Genomic DNA, 21251 nt, shown 5'->3' with positions numbered 1-21251 from the left:
CTCCCAGTCCCCCCCGCCGCCCCCGGCCGCGGCCGCCTCCGCGCACGCGCTCGGGGGGGCACGGGGAGCGCGCGCGCGCGCGCGCCACATCCGGGCACCCCGCCCCCTCCGCCGAGTGGAACGGGGCCGCGCCGGCGCGCGCGTGTCCCCGGGCCCCGGCCCCGCCCCCCGGCGGCCCCGCCCCGCCCCGCGCGCTCGCTGGCCCTGTCCCTGGCACGCGCGCGCGCGGCCGGCGGGGGCGCGGCCGGAGCGGGGCCGCGCCGGGAGCCCCGCGGGCGGCGAGGCCGGGCCGGGAGAGGCGGAGCGAAGCGAAGAGAAGAGAAGCGAAGCGGACCGAGTGCGGCGGCGGCCGGACCCCGGCGGGGGGAAAGTGCGAGGCGCAGCGCAGGCTCTCGTGCCTGCTCGCCTGCCTGCGGAGCGACGGGGACGGGTGAGCCGCCGCCGCTGCTGTCCGCGAGTGGCAGGGAGAGCCGGGCCGTGCGTCCCGCCTGGGGCCGCGCCCGCTGCCCGGCAGCCGGGCGGTAAACAAATGGCGGCCCGGCGGGGGCCCGAGCGCCCGGGGGCGCCTCCCCGCTGCCGCCCCTGACAGGTCGCGGTTGGAAGAGGCCGCGGGGGGCTCGGTGTGCGGCTCGTTCGGCGTCGCCTCCTCCTCGCCCGCCCCCCGTACCCCGCGGGGCCCGGAGCGCCGGGTGTGTGCCGGCCGTGCCGGGCCATGTAGGGTGGCCGCTGCCGCCGGGCCCACGGGTGGCGGCGGACCGAGCTGTGCCGCGGCCGCTTCCTCTGACCCCGTCGTGCTGCCAGCGCTGTCGGGGTGTCGCGATTTCACGTGGGAAGGGCGTAGGGCCGGGGCGTGCCTGAGGCTGTGGAGACCGCAGTCGGAGAGTCGCCTTTCTGCGTGAAAGGAGGGGGAAGAGAGCAAATAATCCAGAGGTATTGCTGAAATCCTTCTCTAATTCCCCGTGTTTGTGTTATTTCGAGTAGATGTGCTCAGACCGTTTTCCCTCAGTCCCTTTTTTTAATGGCAGCTTTTTGACGTGCGGTGGAGCCTTTGTTTCCCTCCTTTATGAAGGTAACGAGGGTTGCGTGGCTGTACTCCTGTAACCCCACGGGTGGGCAGTCAGAAGCAGACAGGGAGATGACAGCAGCTTGTTGAACGGCTCGCGTCTTGGAACAGTTCTGTGGCCTCACTTCCAAAAGTTCTAGCGTCGCTGTTGTTCGCGGCAGGTCTTCCAAATTCTTCAGGGAAATAACCCGTGGGCTGGAGAGGTGGCTTTCTTTTGTTCTGTAGAGCTCTACTCGGATTTGGCTGAGGAGCTTTTCATAATCCTTGTTTCCCTTTCACTGATTGTGTTGTTAATAATGCCAGAGAAGTGTTTGTTAGCATACTAGTCCAAACCCAGTGCCCCTGAAGTAACAGCCTCACCTTGCTTGTGCTAGCACTTAAGGCAAGATATCTCCTCTGCTTTATCTAGAATTGGTGTGGAATACTTGATGGTTAAGTCCTTTACCTGGAAACCTGCTGCCTTCTGCTTCACGTTGATGTGATACACCTTAACTTGTGCTGTGATTTGGGGGGTTAAGGTGCATGCATCCAGTTTGAGGAGGATGTCAGTTATTTATGACGTTCCCCTCTGCACCCCTTTCCCAGAAGTACAAAAAATATTAGAATAGCTTTGTTGGTAAGCCAGTTGAGTACCTGAAATACTGAAAAATGCACTGGCAGCTTTACTCTGTCTTCCCCCCTGTATGCAAGTAAATACCTATGTGGAATTTCTCCCTAGTGGTCAAGTTAAATTGAGAGAAAAAATAGATTAGAGAGAATGAATTGGGATTGTATTGCAAGCTGAAACTTTTTTGTGGGGTCTCTTCTCTCATTTGCTTCCAAAGTTAGAAGGTGTTAGAGAACAGGAGAATCCCAGCAGAATGGGCAAAAGCTATGCAAAAGCAGTGTTTTTACTCTGCTGCCTGAATATTCTTTGTTTTGCACTAAATTCTTCACTTATGCAATGAATTTCTTAAATTTGTGTTATATTTCCCTTGCCTCCTACTTCAGAGTTAGAAGTCTAATGGGCAAAATAAGTGCTGCATTTAACAAGCAATATCTGTTTGGAAAGCTTCTGGACAAGATTTCTGCTTGGTTTTGTACAGCCAGGTTTTTAGGTTGTAAAGCGTGTCTACAACAGAGGGTGTAGTCTTCCACTTTGTGAAGAAGAAGGCATATGGTTATTAGTCTTCAAATGAGTTCTTGTGGCTGCTGCAGATGTCAGCTGTGTTAAAAACCCATTTTGCCTTCAGTCCAATTGAACTAAAAGGAGCAAAATTTCCCTCATATTGATAGACCTCTTTCTTTGGTGGGCTCTCTCTAAAAGGAGGCAAATGCTGTTTGCCTCTGGCAATGAGATCCAGTGGAATAAAGATGGGAGCAGGGAATCATGTATAGTCATCATTGTACTGGTGACAATTTCCCTTCAGTTTCCTTATCTGCATAATGAGAATAAAGATAATGTATCTGTTGGTGAGATGATTAGATTGTATAAGGGGTGGTTAGTATTCCTGAGCTGACCACAAAGAAATGAATATTTACATTACTGATGGTTACAGAGAAATCTGTGTAAGCTGTCCTAAATGTCAGAACACTGTCTAGTCTCAATACTGAATGAAGGAAAAAACTGAAAAGCCTTGTAATATAAACTAGTCTGAAAAAGGCCAAGAGAGTTAAAATGGCAGGGGAGCTCTAGATTCTGACTTTGCAAGCTACTGTTTTTAATAGTTTCTGATGTGACACTTGGTGTCTTATTATAATCTTTTAGTGATTTTTTTAATGCTGTTTGACACTTCAGGACCCTGCAAACCCCTACAGTCAGTACAACATCCAGTTGAGTAGATCGTGTTGTTTCTTACCAAATGTCCAACATTGATCTGAGCTCTTAATGTGAGATCATGGTGAAAAAATGATAGGTCTACACTTAAGACTTGAGAATGATAGGCATGGTGAGGTAAGTTTCTGAGTGATGTAGTTACAGCTGTTCATGTAAAACTTTACATAGTGGTTCAGGATGAGTGTGATACCTGGTTCAGACTTTGCTGCAGAGGTGCTGGAAGGTAGGTGTTGTTTTGTTGAAGTTCAGGATTTTATTTGTCTATTTAGAAACATCTCTAGTACAAACTGTAGTTTTCCAACAGTCTGCTTGACAGAGAAATTTGTTGGTGTGATAGATTCATTGCAAATAAGATCTTTATAGGAGTGTGCTTTATTGGCAAAGCTTTAATGCTCTTACAAAACCTTGTTTTGTCTGAGTCACTGTTGTACCAGATAAGGAATGTGTTTGGATAGGATCGTTCAGCTGGAGTCCTTGGGCAAAAAGAAGTAACATCAAACCTGTTGACATTTGGACAAGGTGGTCTAAATGATATTAGCGATAACAAATTGATGAATAATTGTATGTCCTAAAACCCTGTACAAACATGTAGTGAAGATGTTCATGTTTTCCAGTTATTCATTCATGTTAGAAACATGCTGAAAGAGCTGGTATAACATGCTCACTATGAGATATATTCCCAGCTTTCTGTTGTTAACTGTTTGAGATATGTGAGGTTTTGTTTAGACAATTGTTTTATTTAAAACTATTTTTTTTTTACTGTTTTGTTGGCTTTAAAACCAAGCAGCTTGGAACGGGGAAAAGCCTGACAGTTGCTGCAAAAAGTGTCTTTCATTTGATAAGAAAGGGAAATACCTGAAAATAGAATAAAGTTGTTAAAACTTTCTTATCAAATATTTTTGTTTTACTTCAAATTTTTCAAAATATTTTGAGACAAACTCCCATCATTTCTACCTCAGTGTAATCTGATAAGGCATCCTTGTGGGTATGTCTGTTAAATTCTTTTGTGTACTCTCTATCTTGCTACATATTAGTCAGGCCATTGCTACTATCAAGGGTGTAATTTTAACAGAAAAAATAATGTGGACAGAATACATGACAGTGCACTTCAGTGCACTTCAATGTTGGAGAGAAATTGCTTTCATAATCTATTTACTTTAAAGTTGCTTTCTCATTTTGCTATGGGACCTGGTTAAACTTGTGTAGTAAGACCTGAAACAATATATTAATGAGATGTTTGGCCTGATTCTGTAAGTATGCAGTGGTCAGGAATTCTTCGGCAGCAGCATGTATTAATTAAAATATTACGTAAGAAGGATTTATTTTTGGTTTCATTTGGGTGGTTAAAACTATCTACTGTAATACAGAATGCATTATTTTTTCCAGTAGTGACTGAGAAATAGCTTATTTTCTTTCCTGCTTTTCTAGAGGATTTGTGAGTTGGTATTGGGATAAGAATATCATTGTTCCTTTGGGCATATCACCTTGGTTTCACCTCTCTCAAGTTTTAGTGGTAATCCTTGGGAATGAAAGAATGGAAGAATGGAAGAAGCATCTTGTTACAGTAAAAAGCTTTTTAATAGTAAGCAACTGCTTAATAAGTTCCCATGTATGAAGACTGAAGTTGGACAAATTTTAACTAGACTAAAATGCAGTTTGTTAAAGAAGCAAACTTTATTTATTTATTTATTTTAGTTCTCCAGCTGTTGCAGTCTTTCATATAAGTTTGTGGGTTTTTTTTCCTGAAGTGGTCAGAGCAGTGAATTAAGTGCAATAGCTCAGAATAATAACTTCTAATAATCTCTTGCAGCCTTAAATATAATTAGGTTACCATCCAGTGTGACTAACAGCTAGCAATAAGCTAAAATGACAGAACTTACGTTGTATTTGTGAAGTCTATTAAAAACTTCTTTATATTCCCATAAAGTCTACAAAAAATTTCAGTGTTTGTAGCCCAAGACTGCGTAAGCACATGACCTTTCAGGGGATTGTACATACAGAAAGTAATGTCTGCACCTGAAATGAAACCTTACTTCTGATCTCATTTCTTGCAGAATCTGCAGCAATCAAGGAGTCACACTGTGTTCAAGTTCAGAAGTGCTTTACACATGAACTCTACTGGCTCTCTAGCTGATTCTGCCCTGTCACCATCTCAACAGGTAGAGTGCTTTTGTGCCTGAGCCATGCAGCAAGTGTAGCTGTTCTTTGTGTGGTTGTCCTGTGTCTGTGCATGGCCAAAGGCACTTTGAGGTCTTTGGGTTTCTTCTCTGGGAAATCTGTCAAGGAAGCAAGAATGCATGGCAGATCTGTCACAAAAGTACTCTAAAGAAAAGCCTGGTAGTTTTGCTTTTGTTTTTTAGCACTCTTTTAAACCTGAGTTTAACAGGGATAGAAGAAGGTGTTCTGTCATTTCATCAGAGCTTCTGTTCTAAAATGTAACAAAGCCAGACAGGTAGGGCATCAGTGGAGGGTCCACTTTAGTCAAAGCAGTATTTTGCTTTGGCTCTTTTCCCCTTGATTTTTTTTTTTTTTAAGCTGCAGTGATTTGAAGGAAATAATTTCACTGTATTCTCTGAATGGTAGGAGTATGGTTTGCTAGTAGGAAGAAAGGATATCTGAGGCAGGGGCAGACAGGAAAAAATCTTCTTTATCAGGTTGGCTTAAAAAATTGGTTGCAATTCCCTGTAATTCTAGAGTTCATTATTTTTGCTGTAGTTAGAGGTTTCTCTCTTTGTTTTTGTTCTGGTTTGTTTGTGAGGTGGATAGGTAACTTTGATTTATGCTTAAAAAAGCAGCTAGCATATATTCCTTTGATGTTAGACCACTGATAAAACTAGAATCTTTCCAGAAGTATGTGTCCCCCAGAGGGTTTTTTTCCTTGCAGTAAAAAGCCATGTTTTAGTGTAACCTTTTTCTTTCTCTTTTGTGTAATGCATAATAATGGCTGTAGACTATGATGGTAATGGTTGAAGTAGCATCCTGCTTACATAGTAGTTTGGGCTTTAGTAATAGGAGCTCTTTTCATGTTTTCAGTGATTAACAATAAATTTATGTAAACTCGTTCTAGTATGTGCAGTCACTCCCAGCCAGAGAAGATGCTCTCGTCTTTGTTGTGAATGAATTTATGTTTGAGAATGCAGTGAACACTCATCCATCCAACTGTTTTGAATATAGGTTTAGCTTCTCTGGTCTTCCTTGTTGTAACAGAAATCAGAGTTGTCCTGATGAACTTAGGGGTAGGGGGTGGTAATTAGTATCGTGTAAGGTTGAGAAATTATGTTTGGCATCTGAAAGAGGAGCTCCTGACAGAAACCTGGGAAAATGATGGAAGATATTCAGCTGTCTCTTCTGATGTCTTGGACTGGCTACCTCGAACAGAAGCTAGACAGAGTTAGAGAATAAAGTGACTATTTATTAAAGGCCTTTAACAGATACACCTTGGGCAGTGCAGGAGCCTCGCAGAGGCTTGTACCCATGGATGATGGGATGGATGATAGTCAAGAGTTTTTTTGGGCACATACAAGTTTAGTCAATTTGCATATCAGGGGTTAATTGTCTAATTACAGCTTCAGGTAATGAAGTCACACTCTCCTAGTTTGCTCCCCTCCAATTTATTTTGCTTATACTTTTCAGGCCTGAGGCTAAGATGATCACCTTGGTTCTCAGGCCTGTAAGGATTGTTTTGCCAGGCCAAACTGTGATGAGAGCTTACTAATACTCTATATGAAGTTCAGAGTTATACACTAATGTAGTAAAGGATCTGAAAAATATAAAAGCTAAAACTTCACTTCTGCAGTGCCCAAAACAAAAGGGAATTTTTTAGTATGGTTTGCATGTATTTGCTTGTGGGTGGATTTGGATGCTCCTGGGAGTTTAAACCTGTAGTACAGCTTGTGTGTCTCTAGTCTTTTACTTCCTTGAAGCAGTAATTTAAGAACCTGTTGGTCTAATCCGTTGAATTTGATAGAAGCGTCTTAAACGTAGTTGAGCTTTATAGGTTTGATGAATAATAGGGGGCTGTGTAATGGAGGGCTCCAATAGCAGTAATGGTTGCTGTGATTTCGTGTCTTAGTGGCCCCAAAGTATTCATATAGGAGAGAGTGAGCAAGCAGGTTTTGGGTTTGATAATACTAAGTACAGTTTTTGTGGTATAGAAGAAAGTGAGAGCTCGCACTTGCAGCTGAAGCATTGTGTGTGTCTGAAACCCTTATTATGCTATTTTAATGTTTGTGTTACAACAGCAACTGGAAATCACGTGGCTGTAGCAGCTGGAATTTTAATCCTTTTAATTATGACAGATTTTCAAAGCATGTTCTGGCTGATTTAGTCAGCTGACTGTATAGTATGTACAATAACATCAAGTGATGGCACAAATTCTGAGAGCAGTGGTCACCTCACTGGAACGGGATGTATTTTTAGGTTTCTCTGCTAGTAACAGTCAAGTGTATGTACTTCAGCACCCTAAACTGAAGGAACTGAAGCTGGTTGCTGACACTACATTATCAGAAAAGGACAGCTGTTCGTTCTTGCTGTAGTCATTGATCTGACACTGTCTTCTGACCATATTGTGACAAGGAACACATTGGGATATAAACTCCGTAAATATTGGTGTTTTAACAACAGGTATTTTTCTTTATGTCAGCAATGACCTTCTTTGTTAGCCCTTTCAGTTTGCTGTATTAGAGGAAATAAAAGGACTTGTTACCTCCAGGGAGAATTTTCTTCATCTCCCCTTTACCCAACAGGTTTTTTCTTTACAAAGCAGTATTTGGGAAGAGGGTGGTTCTTGTTCTCAGTATAGTACTAATGATATATTGGTCGTGATTCTGTAATGGGAAATTATTCATATGTGAATGCTCTTAATCTATGAATAAAAGAGGTGCTAAATTCTGTGGTTTACAAAGTTAGCTTACAAAATAGAGTGAGTCATGGTCATTTGCTGATTAATCAGTGTGCTAATTCTTGAGGTCTTATCTATTTATTTTACCAGTTTGATAGGTCTTTTTTTTTTTTTTTTTTTTTTTTTTTTTTTTTTTTTACTTTGGACTTAATTTGCAATTTAAGAATTGAGTTATATCAGAAGCCTAAAGTAGTTCAAGCAGTCCAGGAACTCATGACTGCTCAAAGCAGCTGTTGAATTTGAACCTCAAGTATTAAAATTAAAAATGCATAAAAGGACATTCAATATATTTAAAGAGACGTTGTAGTAACTTCTAAATAAAACGCAACTTTCTGACTAAATTGAAATTTTGCAGGAGATGCTGAGGAGTTAAGGCTTGTAAGCAGAATGCAGAATTTTAGTGAATGTTCTGCTGATGGTCTACTGATGTCTGAAGATATTTTAAATTACATGTTTAGAAAATGAGCCAAAGGATTTAAATTTTAAGATTAATGCAACTAATATCAAGCTTCTTGGTAACCAGTAAAATTCTTATTTATGGAAACTGAGACAATAAGTTACTTCAACTATTTAACTGATTTTGTGCATAACTGTTTCTTGATAAAACCAACCTGAAGCATCTGTAATAGAGCAAATTGGCATCTAGGTATTGACAAGACTTGGTCTTTTAGTGTCAGCTTTGGCTTTCACACACTGTCTGTTAGTGATATTTGATGTTTTCACTAGATTTTGTTTCCTTCTTAATTTGAAAGGTCATTTGCTTATATGCAGTAATTAAGTTTTGATGAATATTAGCTTATGAGTGAAAGGAGTTCAGGAGCCTGAGAAAAGCCAGTATCATTGTGCAACTCAGGTTTCACAATCTGACTTGTAAAGACCAAGATAGTGTGCTGGGGAGGAGGATGTTTTACTGTCTTAATAGAATGTTCTGTGTAAGCTCAGGCTATTTAAAGATACTATTTAATGATGGTTGACTAATTTAGGTTATGTCTTCAGAAACGGTGCAGGCAAACACGAGCTCAGTTTGTGTTCTGAGCTGCTGCATGTGGGCCAGCTTTGGCCTAGAAGCAGTAGAATAGTGCTGGCTTAGCAGTGTGTGCTATTTTTCCAACATAATCGACATATGTCCTCTTTCTGGGTTAAGTGAAGGTGGCTCATCCGCCTTGCCCAAAATCAGTAAAACTTTGGCCCAGATTGCTGTCATGCGACACATCTTGACATGATCTGATGGTGTGGGTGTGAAATTTCCCACTGAAGTCCAAGTGTCACAGTCAGTATGGAATGGGCTACAGGCAGCCATGAGGGTCTGGAAAGGACGTGTATCTGCACCTGCTCCACACGCCGGGTTGTGCCCAGTGCGGAGCCATGTGGCGGCAGCTCGCAGGGCAGCCCAGACCTGCCCCTCGCTGCTGTGAAGGAACACGCCCGCTCCTGTGGGTGTCCTGTGAGTCTTGACAGCACTGCCCCCAGGCTGCTGTCAGTCTGTGCCCAGCTTTTCCACCCTGTGGGAAAGGGCATTGGCAGCTCATGACATGAGTGTCCTCTTTTCACCTGGGGTACTCTCAAGTGGATGGTGAAGCTGCTCAATAGGGTGAGAGCATCCATAACACTCACAGTGAGACAGAGATCATCTTGGATACCCTCATGGGCAGGTGAGACCTGTGCAGCTGAGCCCAGTTAGCAACACTCTGTCCCATCCTAAGAGAGTCATAGGTACTTGTCCCCTGAACACACCCACATGCTGCTCTTCCAGTGGCTCGCTTCTGGCCAGCTTGAAGTGAGCAGGTTGTTGCTTTAGGGGAGCAGGACGTGGTTTAGATAGATGAAGTAGGGGCTGGGCTCTCGAAAGGCCCTGGCATTATAAACTAGCAATTGTCTTTTTCAGTGCTATTTCCATTTTGTCTTATGCACTTTAAAAGACACACATAACCTGAGAGCTTCCTTTTGATCTCTGTTCACCTCTTGACTTGAGGAGATGTAGCTTGGTTTCAGTATTGATGGAAATTTCTGAGATTTTCTTTGGTCTAGCAACAGGCCACAGTATTTGGCAAGAATTACTCAGGAGAGGGCTTTGCTGTAAGAACTAAAATTATCTTCAGAGAAGTCAAATAATTTTTTCATTCTTTACTGAACATGTTTAATCTCTTTGTAGTAGATGCTATCTGACTTAATTTGCAAGTCAAAAGTAGATTGTGTGCCCGAGATGTTTGCAAAAATGTTGAACAAGTCTGTCACTGAGTCCAGTGACTGATAATGCTCGACAATGTATTTGAAAATTACTGTTACTCAGTATATAAATGCTAAGGTATGGTGGGGGAAATTCAGTTGTGTTTTGCCTGCTAAGTGTAGCACATATGCCTTTTTGTTAAAAGTGTTCAGGAGAGTGGGTGGCTAAAATATTTAAGTTATCCAAATTACGACGCATGGGGGGATGATTGCTACTTAAAGTTGGCATGAATTTCAAAGCATTATAAAAGAATACAAGTGAGTGAAGTGTCACATATATTTCTGTTTAAATGCTTTAAGTTATTTAAGGTGGAGTGTCTAAAATGCACTTTTGTTTCCTTTTGTCTTCAGTTTCAAGAGAAAGTTTTCTTTTTATAGTTTAGAGTAATTTTACTTTAAGAAGGTTTAATGCATTAAACCTGAAGTGTTTAGTCTAAAGACAATGCATGAGAGCACTTGTTAGCAGAATAAGGAACCATTTTTATTAATCTTAAATTCTTTGAGCATTTTATTTCTCAAGAAAATTGCTAGAGGGGGAGGAGTAAGGAAAAGATGGAATGAGCAATGTATTTTTGAAACAGTATTTTTGAGATTTGGCTCTGTGCAAGTCATTCACTGATACCTCTGAACTTTAATCTGTACTGATATCAGTTCTGAGAGGGAATTTGTAAGAGCATAGGGGAGAGCTTGGTAACTTGTGTGGGCCTGCACTCCAGCTGGACAGCAGTTCCAGGCTTTCTCTAAGTATGATACAAAGACACAAAGTTTACTCTTCTTTTTTTTTTTTTTTCTTTGTTTTTTATTTATTTTTCTACAACAAAGAATTGAATTTTTTGTTGGTGTCAATGTGTTGTTGTAGATTGCACCATGGATGTACATGTATTTTGATTTTTATTGCTGTTTGGCCTTGTTATGCAGAGTTGTTGATATCCTTACACTTTGAATTCCTGGTATTGTGATCAGAGTGGCAATGGGATGCATTAAAAAATTACCTTTTGTGGGTTGAAGTGGATATAGGCAACTAAAGTTTTATGTAAATGTTTTCAGTGAAATAAAAGGACTTATTTAATATGTAGTGTAATTATGTAGTATTATTTGCTACCCTTGTACAACAACTACTGTAGAAAATAAATGTGAGGGCTGTAGGATTTAGATGAAGGAAAAGAGTGAAGAGCTGTTGTAAAGGACTGCCGTCTGTCAGAAGCAGGGAGTGGGGAGAGAATGGGACATGGCATGGAATTGAGATGCTCACTGAAGGCTGTAGATTGCCTTAAGCAGGATGCAAGAAGAGGGTGTCAGCAGCTTAGGTGGGAGCAGGCAGCCTCTGTTTAATTTAGAGAATTGGACATGAGGATGAATCTGGTTTCCTTTATTTTGTCTCTGTACTCTGTGCAATTGTATCATTTATAATTGTTGTTGTCTATAAATAGTTGGTTATATAGTCAAAGGTCATGCTTTGTTTTTCATGGAATGATATTTTTGCAGTGAGCAGGGAAAAGGTGCTATTCCACAGTGAAGGATTATACAACATTTTTACTTAAGTTGCATGTATTAGACCTGGTAAATAAATGCATAGACTGTATTCTGGGCTCTGATACAAATGTGTATTTTTAATTTTCAGCTTAACTTTTAAGCACCAATTCTTTGAAATAAGATGTTACTTGTTTTCTTAAAATATCTACTGATCAAGCATGCAAAACTGCAAATAGTAGCTAGTAAATATTAACAATATTGAGTCAATATTCTATTCTGTTGTCTCCTTTCTCTTTACTCAGAATTGGATTTACAGTCATGGAGGAACATCAGCAGCACTTACACTGTGTGAACTGTGTCAGCCGTCGTTGTATGACCAGACCAGAGCCGGGCATTTCCTGTGATTTGATTGGCTGCCCCTTGGTTTGTGGAGCAGTTTTTCACTCATGTAAAGCTGAGGAGCATCGCATGTTATGTCCACTTGAAAGAGTGCCTTGTTTGAATAGTGGCTTTGGATGTCCCTTCATAGTAGCCCGAAATAAAATTGCTGATCATCTAGAAGTTTGTCCTGCAAGTGTGGTGTGTTGTACCATGGAGTGGAATAGATGGCCAGTCAGTTATGCTGACCGAAAGTCTTATGAAAACCTGAGTAAAGATGTTGATGAAGTGGAGCAGCTAGACATGGCTTTAGCTCTTCAAGACCAGCGCATGTTATTAGAATCACTTAAAGTAGCAACTATGATGTCAAAAGCAGGTGATCAAATACCAGAATCCAGAGAGCAAACCTCTGTCAAATCAAGTGCCCCCGATACAGTGCATACCAATGGTTTGATGCCTGTAGATGAAGAGTCCTATGGTGCACTTTATCAAGCTACTGTGGAAACAACGAGAAGTTTAGCTGCTGCACTGGATATCCTGAACACTGCTACAAGGGACATTGGTATGTTAAGTTCAAACCTCTGCATTTCACCAGATGAAATGAAAGAAGATCCCAAGATTAAAGAACAAGCTTCTAGTGGCATTATTCAGGATAAAAAGTCTGACTCTGAAAATCCAGATGAAGATGTAGGAGCGGTTGGGGGAATTAACTTCGATAGCATGAGTCAAAATTCACAAATGGAGCAAAATGGTTCTTGTGATATTTGTTATGATGTAGTGCAAAACCATGACTTAAATTTAAACCTCAGTAACTCCTCACTTTTGTGTAATGGCTTTCATGTAGAAAATGGATGTTCAAAGGTGTTGGACCACAGTGAAGATCTTGGTATATCAAATTCAAAACCGTCCATTGTAGCAAATGGTGAATGTACTGCATCTCATGATGATGAAGCATTACAGTCTTGCAGCTCCTGCCCTGTAACAGCACAAGTTGAAGTAATACCAGCTGATCACTTAGTTAATGGCAATGCTAGTCATGTACTACTTCCCCATAATGCTAATGAAGAAGAAATGTTAGAGAGACAAGTAGAGCAAGAAAGATTGAGAAACATAGATGCATTTTCACTTTTACGGCATCGATCGTACAGATTCCTTGTTAATCATTATTGGTCAACACCAAAAGAAGACAAAGCTGTTGATACGTCAGATTTGGAGATAACAGAAGATCCTATGGGTCTTCAGGGAATTGATCTAATCACTGCAGCTCTGTTGTTTTGCCTAGGAGATTCTCCCGGAGGTAGGGGGATATCAGAAAGTCGTGCTGTCGACGTGTATCACGTTGACTTTGGGACCCAAACATTTTCTCTCCCATCTGCTATACTGGCCACAAATACAATGGTAGGGGAAATAGCTTCAGCTTCTGCATGTGACCATGCCAACCCACAGCTCTCAAATCCAAGTCCATTCCAGACCCTTGGATTGGATTTGGTATTGGAATATGTGGCTAGATACCAAACAAAACAGCGTTCAATGTTTACATTTGTTTGTGGACAGTTGTTTAGAAGGAATGAATTTTCATCGCATTTTAAGAATGTGCATGGAGACATTCATGCTGGCCTTAATGGCTGGATGGAGCAGAGGTGTCCTTTGGCATATTATGGGTGCACATATTCTCAACGAAGGTTTTGCCCTTCAACACAAGGGGCAAAAATTATTCATGACCGCCACTTACGGTCGTTTGGAGTTCAGCCTTGTATATCCACAGTATTAGCAGAACCAGCAAAAAGCTGCTTAATTGGACTACACAATGACCATCTGAGTAGTCTACCTTTTGAGGTGCTGCAGCACATTGCTAGTTTTCTAGACGGCTTTAGTTTGTGTCAGCTTTCAAGAGTGTCACGTTTAATGAGAGATGTGTGTGGAAGCTTACTTCAAGCACGTGGAATGGTGATACTGCTTTGGGAGAAGAGAAAGTGCCCAGAAGGAAGTTCTTGGCAGGTAAAAGAAAAGGTAAGTGGTTTTTTTTATTTTGAAGGTGAAAGGGAAAGTATTACATTTTTCCTGTTTCTGCTTTTTCTCTTAATATTATGCTTGTTACTACTGGATTTTGGTATAATAACCTTACAAGAAAGAGATTGTTGTATAGAAAAAGTGAAAATTGCAGAAGGTTGTCTCAGTCTTCTCCACACTTGGAGAAATAGAAGTAGTGTATGTCTAGTTTTTGCTGGATATAAGTAAAGTAACTTCTGTTATTTCCAGTATTTTAAAATGTTAGAAGATTACTTCATGATTTGCTTTAAGATCAATATTCCATAGAAGTGGGAAAGCTGCCTACAAAGTTTGCTTTTCTTGCCTGTGTAGTGTTTACAGCAATTTTTTTTTTTTCAAACCTGTTGAGATCTTATCTATTGCCTTGGTACTGAATGCTTCAAATATTGAAATAATTTAAAACCTTAGGATGACCTTTGTGTAATACAGTTTTTACCATTCTCCCCACCCCAAACTGCAGGGTATTTGCAGCACTCATTTGGGGCTGCAGAAGTTGATAAGACACAAACTGTTTTGGCTGGTCTTTAAATACCTTGTAATTTAACTTCTGATTGTATCTATTTTGTGGACACAAAAAATATTGCCTTTGTTTCTTCCCAGTGTTCAGAGTTTTCTTGGAGTCTGAATCAGCCTGGGACAAACAATACTGAGTTCTGTCTAGTGTATTTTCGTCATGTTGATTTTTAGTATGAGTTATTGACAACATTACCTGAAAGTTCTATAGCACAAGGGTGTAATTTTCTGCTCTGAGTTCAGGTATCTTAAAACACTGTGAGCCTAAGTGCAGCTTATTTCTTAGGTTTGGCGCTTCAGTACAGCCTTTTGTACTGTGAATGAATGGAAATTTGCTGACATCGTGAGCATGGCTGACCACTTGAAGAAGTGTAGCTACAACGCTGTGGAGAGAAGAGAGGAGGCTGTGCCGCTGCCATGCATGTGTGTGACGCGAGAGCTCACCAAGGAGGGACGGTCACTGCGCTCTGTTCTGAAACCAGTACTTTAGGTACTGCAGCCACTCCAATTGCACATACACTCAAGCACCTGATATAACCTCGGTAATATTATGAGACACTTTATTAATGTACTAAAGATACTTTCTAGCTAAATCTACTCTGTCACTGTGTATATAAGGTTTGAAGTGACATTTATTTTTTATAATACTGTTTAGCTGGAAAGTAATGAAAGTTGCCTTAACGTTTGAAAAATTCGGAACTTGCTGGACAGGGTAGTTTTATCTAACTTATGTAATTTAAGAACAAAATCCTAAGGTGTGTTTTCTGATTCACTGGTGCCCATGTAGCTGTTGACTGGTAACATTTCAAAAATGGCCTCTAAATGGTATCCACATTTGGATAGGAAACACTGAATTGTAGTGAGAGAAAAGTCCTGTCCAAATCCTTTGCCTTCTGTGTCTGGTCTTTTTTTTTTTTAAACAAATTATAATCCAAATATTTGAAAGATAAGGAAGAATTCAAAGTTTTACAATAGATGTCTCAAACACAGCTTTTAAGCACATTTTTTCTCATGAAATCAGTGTTCTACTGCTCTTCCTAGTTAACAGGTGATCTAGGATCAGTTTTTTTAAAGAAAGGTTTTTTTAGGAATGATCTAAGTGAACTCAGATTTATAGCAGCTTAATTTTTAGTACAACTTTGTTTTGACATGTCAACAATTGCTATTTTTTCTTCTGAACTCTTAACAGTTGTTTTACTTCTGGGAGCAAAACTTTAGAGCTAAAACCATGGAATATTAGTTTTTACTCTCACACCTAAAATGATATCAATGTTAAATGTTCAGAAAATTTTTCCTTGTCCTGCAGTTGGCTGAAGGTTAAATTGCTTGAGCAGTCAGAAATTCAAAGTATGTGATGAACAGTTATGAATTTATAGTGCAGCTAATGAAAGGGCTTTACTTGTTCTGTGGTATTGTGACATGTATTGTCTCCTTTTCTGTTAATTTGTCTATAAAAATGCTACTTTTTAAAGGAGCATTTTAAATTACTGGTATGTATAGCAAATGTATCATCTTCATAAGATGAGACATGATTTGTTAATTGCATAAAGCATATCAGAAATGTTATGTTAATCCACATTTGTTAAACCAATAACTCCAATTTGCTTCCAGTCTTCCATAAGAAATGATCTTACAAAGTGTTTGTGAACAGAGAATACATGCTATGAAAAATGGCCTGGTAGAGCAAAACTTTAATAACTTGAACTGACTTTCCAACTTGTTTGTATTACTGTCGGTGTCTCTAGCCTGTTGCACTTAGCAACTGTGCCACAAAACTAAAACAGAAACAGACCAGAGCTCGGAACAATGAAATACAGTGTGTATTTCCATTATAGGGAAAAAAAAAAAGAGATTAGTAAGGAGGAGATGTTTACAAAAATGGCTAAATTTATTACTTGTAATTTCTGGGACACTTGTTTATGGCTAATCTGGCTGCAGTTCACAGCTTTGGTATCTGTACGTTTCCCATTCTGGATTCTGTCCAGCTAAACATTCACTGCCTTTTTTTCTATTCAGAGTGCTACAGGTGCCCAGGGGAAAAAAAAAAAAAAAAAAAAAAAAACCAACAAAAAGAAACCTAGTTCTTCAGTGCCATGAGTTGAAATTGTAAGATCTCAAATAGAAGCTTTGCCTGGATCTTCAAACTGCATGTTCTCATTCCCCAACTTCTCTTCTTTGTTGTGTGAAGAGAAGAAAGGAGTAAACCCTCTACAGAAGTTAGCAACATTTGCAGTAATTCTTAACTGTTACCACAGTTATATGGAAAGGAGAATCTAGATTCAAGTACAGATCTGATTATACCAACTGGGTTTTAGGTAGGAATCTTAGACCCCCCAGCCTGGTTCTTCGAATGCATTGAAATGCTCCTTACCCACAAATTCTTCAGTACAAGGCAGGAGACAACTTCCATCAGTTCTTGTCTTTCAGCTCTAATGGCTCCTTGCTGCTGCTCTCCAGTGTTTAAAAGTAGTTGTGTGACTGGAAGGATCCTGAAAGTTGAGGAGATAATGCTCGCATTTATGGCTAAACCTACTTCAAAACATCTGTCTTGGGTTACTGGTATTTTTTAGTGAGCAATGTGGTGGTTTTGGTACTCTGCATTCTTTGTAAATTCCCAGAGCCCTGATAAGTACGGTAGACAGGCACGTGTCTTGGTGCTTATGGAAAGGAGGATGTTCAGGTAGAGGAACTGGTGTTAGAACCTCGCTTGTAGCACAGTGCAGAACTGCATTTAAAGTATCATCAGTTGTTGATTTATTAAAATGAACTTTTAAAGTACTCTTTTTAAGAAATAACACTATTTCTCAATACATGCACTTTTATTTTCAAATGTAGATACGGGCTTTTTTGTTAAATTAGTTTATTTTTTATGAGAATCCAGAGCTATTAAAATATCAATGTTGTAAGCAACATATCTGCCTTGTAAACTGCTCCAAATGCAGAAATACAGTATACTTAGGATAAAACTTTCTTTTTTTACACTGCTATGCAGTTTGTAAAACATCTATGGTGTGTAGTCAGTCTATCAAAATGTGACCTGTTCACATTGGCCCTTGAATTTTAAAAATGTCATATCCCTTTCCTGGTACATGTTCCGTACAGCATATATAGACAGCTGTTCCAGACTTTTCTTTTACTTGATACCACAGTGCTACTTTGTTTAAAATACTATGTTTTCAATCATTATGCAATATTTTTTTTCAATGTCTGTTGAAATCTTAATAAAACTTTTGGAGTTTCTCTTTTAGTGTGATTGTATTTTCTTTAAAGCTCATCCCCAGCCTTTGGGTGTTCAAGCATGGTGATCAGTGCCTGCCTATAGGATTCCAGTAAGTACTCCAAAAGTAAAGTTACGTACGGGAAACTATTTACAAAGATTCAAACATAATTTGGAAATTCTTAATATTTATACAAATTTCAGTATGAAGATTGGTCGTTCATGTTCAGATTATCTACCCATTTTTATTGCTTTGGTCGATTATGCAGCATAGATTCCCTTCCACAATTAAAGATTTGAGTACATAACATTGAAGACACATATTGTAGCTTGTAGGTTTGTTCTAACTGATTTTTCTGAATAATGAATTGGAAAGATTATCTGATCAATATGATATGCTGCTGGTTTGCAAAGAACATTTTCAGTGTGTTGTTCCATGAGTAAAGCTTCTTCTAGAAAGTTGTTTGTTAGAATAGTACAGAAACAAAATTTTAGGGTGTTTAGATAATGGTTGTATTTCATGGAAATACAATGGAATGGCAAAATATGGAATGGCTTATGGAATGGCAAAATATAAAACATCATTAAAAGGAGGACTGCTCAGAAATTGATGTTTTGCCCTGACATTTGCTAATACTGGCATACTAATAGTCTTTACAAATAAAAATGGTACCCATACTGCACTAAATTCAATCTTAAAAACTTGTGACTATTTCACTTTTTAGACAGACTACATTTTGGTTTTCTCTCTCTATAACTGGATTAGATATTCTGCTGTGTAAGGAAATATTTTTCTTTAACTTTCTTGATGCTTAAAGTATTGTAGGGGATTTGCCTGTGTTTTAGGTTGTTTTTCTGAGATTACTACTACTAAACTTCTTCTGTGCTGCATGTAATTTTCTAAAATGAGATTTAAGTTCAGTGGACAGTTTAATGCCTGCTGTAATATCACATATAAATTCCTTCAGTCTGAATGTCTGTTCAGGCAGCTTTGATCATCTTCAGATGAGCAGAACCTTGCAGTTGTTTACAGCACTGAGAAAAAAGTAGTAATCAGATAGGATTAATAAAAAGTTATGGCATGTAAAGCAGAGCTTGAAGAATGGGAGTCTCATGCTGTGACTTTTTGGCACGTGGTGAATATTGAAGCAATAATCCAAACTGGAGAAGGAAATTGAATGAAGAGATAGAATAACTCAGGCATTGAGTCCCAGCATATACAGACTCTTCTGAGAGACTGTGTGAGAATGCTGGGAGTTTGACTTGTACATGCTGCAGCTGTGCTTCAGTGGCGATTTATCAGTTTTTCCATAATAGCAGGAGCTATCCTGCTGCTACTTGTGCTTTAATGTGCTTTAGTTGTAAACTGTCTCCAAGCACTGCTTACATTCCTGAATCAAATATTAGTTAAGTTGAATGCAGTCGTCACTACTGAATGCAAGGTATGTATTTGATGTGGATTCTACATGCTGGTGATATCAGAGGCAGTATTTGGTAAGACTAATAGAAAAGTAAGGTCCTTCAGAGACAGGATCCATCTGCTTAGTTTTTATTGATATCTGCCAGAAAAAGAAACCAAAAATGTGTTGGGGAATGTGAGGAGTAAGACTGATAGCATTCAGTATAGCTCACTAATGACCTGGTAGTCAGGTAAACATTATTAATCATCATTAGATGCAGTATGATGGCAAAAGTTCACACCTCTGCCATTTTGACAGACTAAATTCTGTGACACATGCAGCAGTAGATATACGGCCTCCTTACAGCCTCAGTTAGTAGGAAAAAATATACAGACTTTAACTGCAAAATATAGGAAAGCTAGAATTTCATTAGGCCTAGATTTGTACAGTGGATCAGGAAAATGTGATTTCTGCCTTGAGGATATTTCAGTGTTCTGGTTCTTAGTTTCATCCTAAACTGGGCTGACATTTAGATATTTATCTAAATCATAAAATGAAGAAGATGTAGGAAAACAGTAGTAGGAAAAGATGAAATGACCTCGCAAAGTTGTTTCAGTATCATAGTATCATAATGTCGTATTGAACCAAGACTTTTAAAAGATGTTAAAGAAAGGAACAGAAAAAATAGATTGATACATGCTTTTCATTTACATTTGCCTTTTTTTCAACCTAATCTGTGTTTTCAAGTATGTAACAGCCGAGCTACCTTCAAGTTTATTGTGATGTAAAAAGAGGCAATTGTGCTAGTAAAATGAAAGTCAGGTTGCATTAGCATTCATAGCACAGGGGTAGGCTGCAGGACAAAACTAATCTGATTATGTGACTGGTTAACAAATGAACAATCAACAACCTGTTATGAACCTACATTGGATTTTGTTCAGAAGTGTTAATGTTTGATTGCTATGTGTTGTGTAATTATCTGAATATTGTTTTCTCTTTAGTATTTTAATTATATAGTTGTGTTCCACGTGTGATTCCGGAGGCCTTTGCAGCAAACAGGAAATAGTGTGCTGCTTAAAGAGATTTGAATCTTGGTTAAGGTAAGGTATTAGTGCTGTGAACTGTGACAGCTGTTTATGAGCATCAGCTGTCCGGAGTTTCATGTCATTGTGTATTTGAAGAGGAAGGGATGGCTGGATGCCGTGTTGCTTAAGCAAGGTGGCTTTACTTACAAGCAAGGTGTTTATAAGGTACAGCACTGGGCATGTGTTTTTTAATATACAGATGGGTAGCATATTCTTGAATTAACAATGCAGTAAGACTACTGCGTAGATGGGATTGCATACAACAAAAATTGCTTCCATATTTTTTGATAAAACGGACTCTATCCAAGTGACCTGCATCTTTGATATCAGTTAAATGGAGTTTTAACTTGTAATAATACTTTTCAGCTGATGGCCTTTTGTATACACACAGAAGTCTTTATATTAAAGGCTAGAACCAAACCAACCAAAAGACCCCACACCAAAAAGAAACCTACCCCAACAACTGGAAAAATCCTCAGTGATATATTTTTTTAAATGTATAAACAGTGTTGATTAATGGTTGTTAGGAGAACCTGGGAAGTAAATAGAAAACTCACTTTCTATATTTTGTTCGAATAAAATCTCCTGCATGTAGATAAGCAAGTGCATCTTTTTAATGAAAACCAAAACCAAAACAAAACACATTTATAAAAGCTGTATGATTGGCAATGTGACTTTTCTACTGGCCTTATGATCTTCAGGTGAAACTTTAATGATCCCAAATTTGGTAATTTTACCATCCAGAGGGAGGAAGCTCTTTGAGAAGAGACTGGACTTTTAAGAGACTGTGAAAAACACTATGTAGCAGCTGTGAGATAAGAGTGACAAAAACGTGAGAAACAGCCCTGCAGACACAAAGGGTTAGGGGCAGGAGATCCCTGGTGCAGGAACAGAGATTCCCCTGCAACCTGTGGAAAAGACCATGGTAACTCAGGTCATTCCTCTAGCCCATGGAGGACTGCAGAGGAACAGATATCAGCTCTGCAGCCAGTGAAGGACCAGTGGGGTGCAGGTGGATCTATTGGAGGGGAGCTGCGGTCTGTGGAAAGCTCCCACAGGAGACAGCTTCTGGCAGGAGTTTTCACCCATGGAAGGGAGTCTATGCAGGAGCAGGTTTTATGGCCACTACAT

At 39.7% G+C, this 21251-nt stretch overlaps 1 protein-coding gene across 2 annotated transcripts; it reads left to right on the top strand.

Moving 5' to 3' along the window:
- Positions 1-235: 235 nt before the first annotated feature.
- Positions 236-17658, top strand: FBXO30 (F-box protein 30). Of its 2 annotated transcripts, XM_068184873.1 has the most exons (4): positions 236-430; positions 4934-5038; positions 11781-13866; positions 14705-17658. In XM_068184873.1, the coding sequence occupies exons 3-4, from the start codon at positions 11797-11799 to the stop codon at positions 14906-14908; spliced, it is 2274 nt and encodes a 757-aa protein (XP_068040974.1). In that variant the 5' UTR covers positions 236-430; positions 4934-5038; positions 11781-11796; the 3' UTR covers positions 14909-17658. The 2 variants fall into 2 exon arrangements, with proteins under 2 accessions (XP_068040974.1, XP_068040975.1); XM_068184874.1 differs by lacking the exon at positions 4934-5038.
- Positions 17659-21251: the final 3593 nt, after the last annotated feature.

Source organism: Anomalospiza imberbis, chromosome 3 (assembly GCF_031753505.1).
Source record: "Anomalospiza imberbis isolate Cuckoo-Finch-1a 21T00152 chromosome 3, ASM3175350v1, whole genome shotgun sequence".
Taxonomy (NCBI): domain Eukaryota; kingdom Metazoa; phylum Chordata; class Aves; order Passeriformes; family Viduidae; genus Anomalospiza; species Anomalospiza imberbis.
The sequence above is the reverse complement of the archived record's forward strand: the minus strand, read 5'-3'. Positions and strand labels throughout refer to the sequence as shown.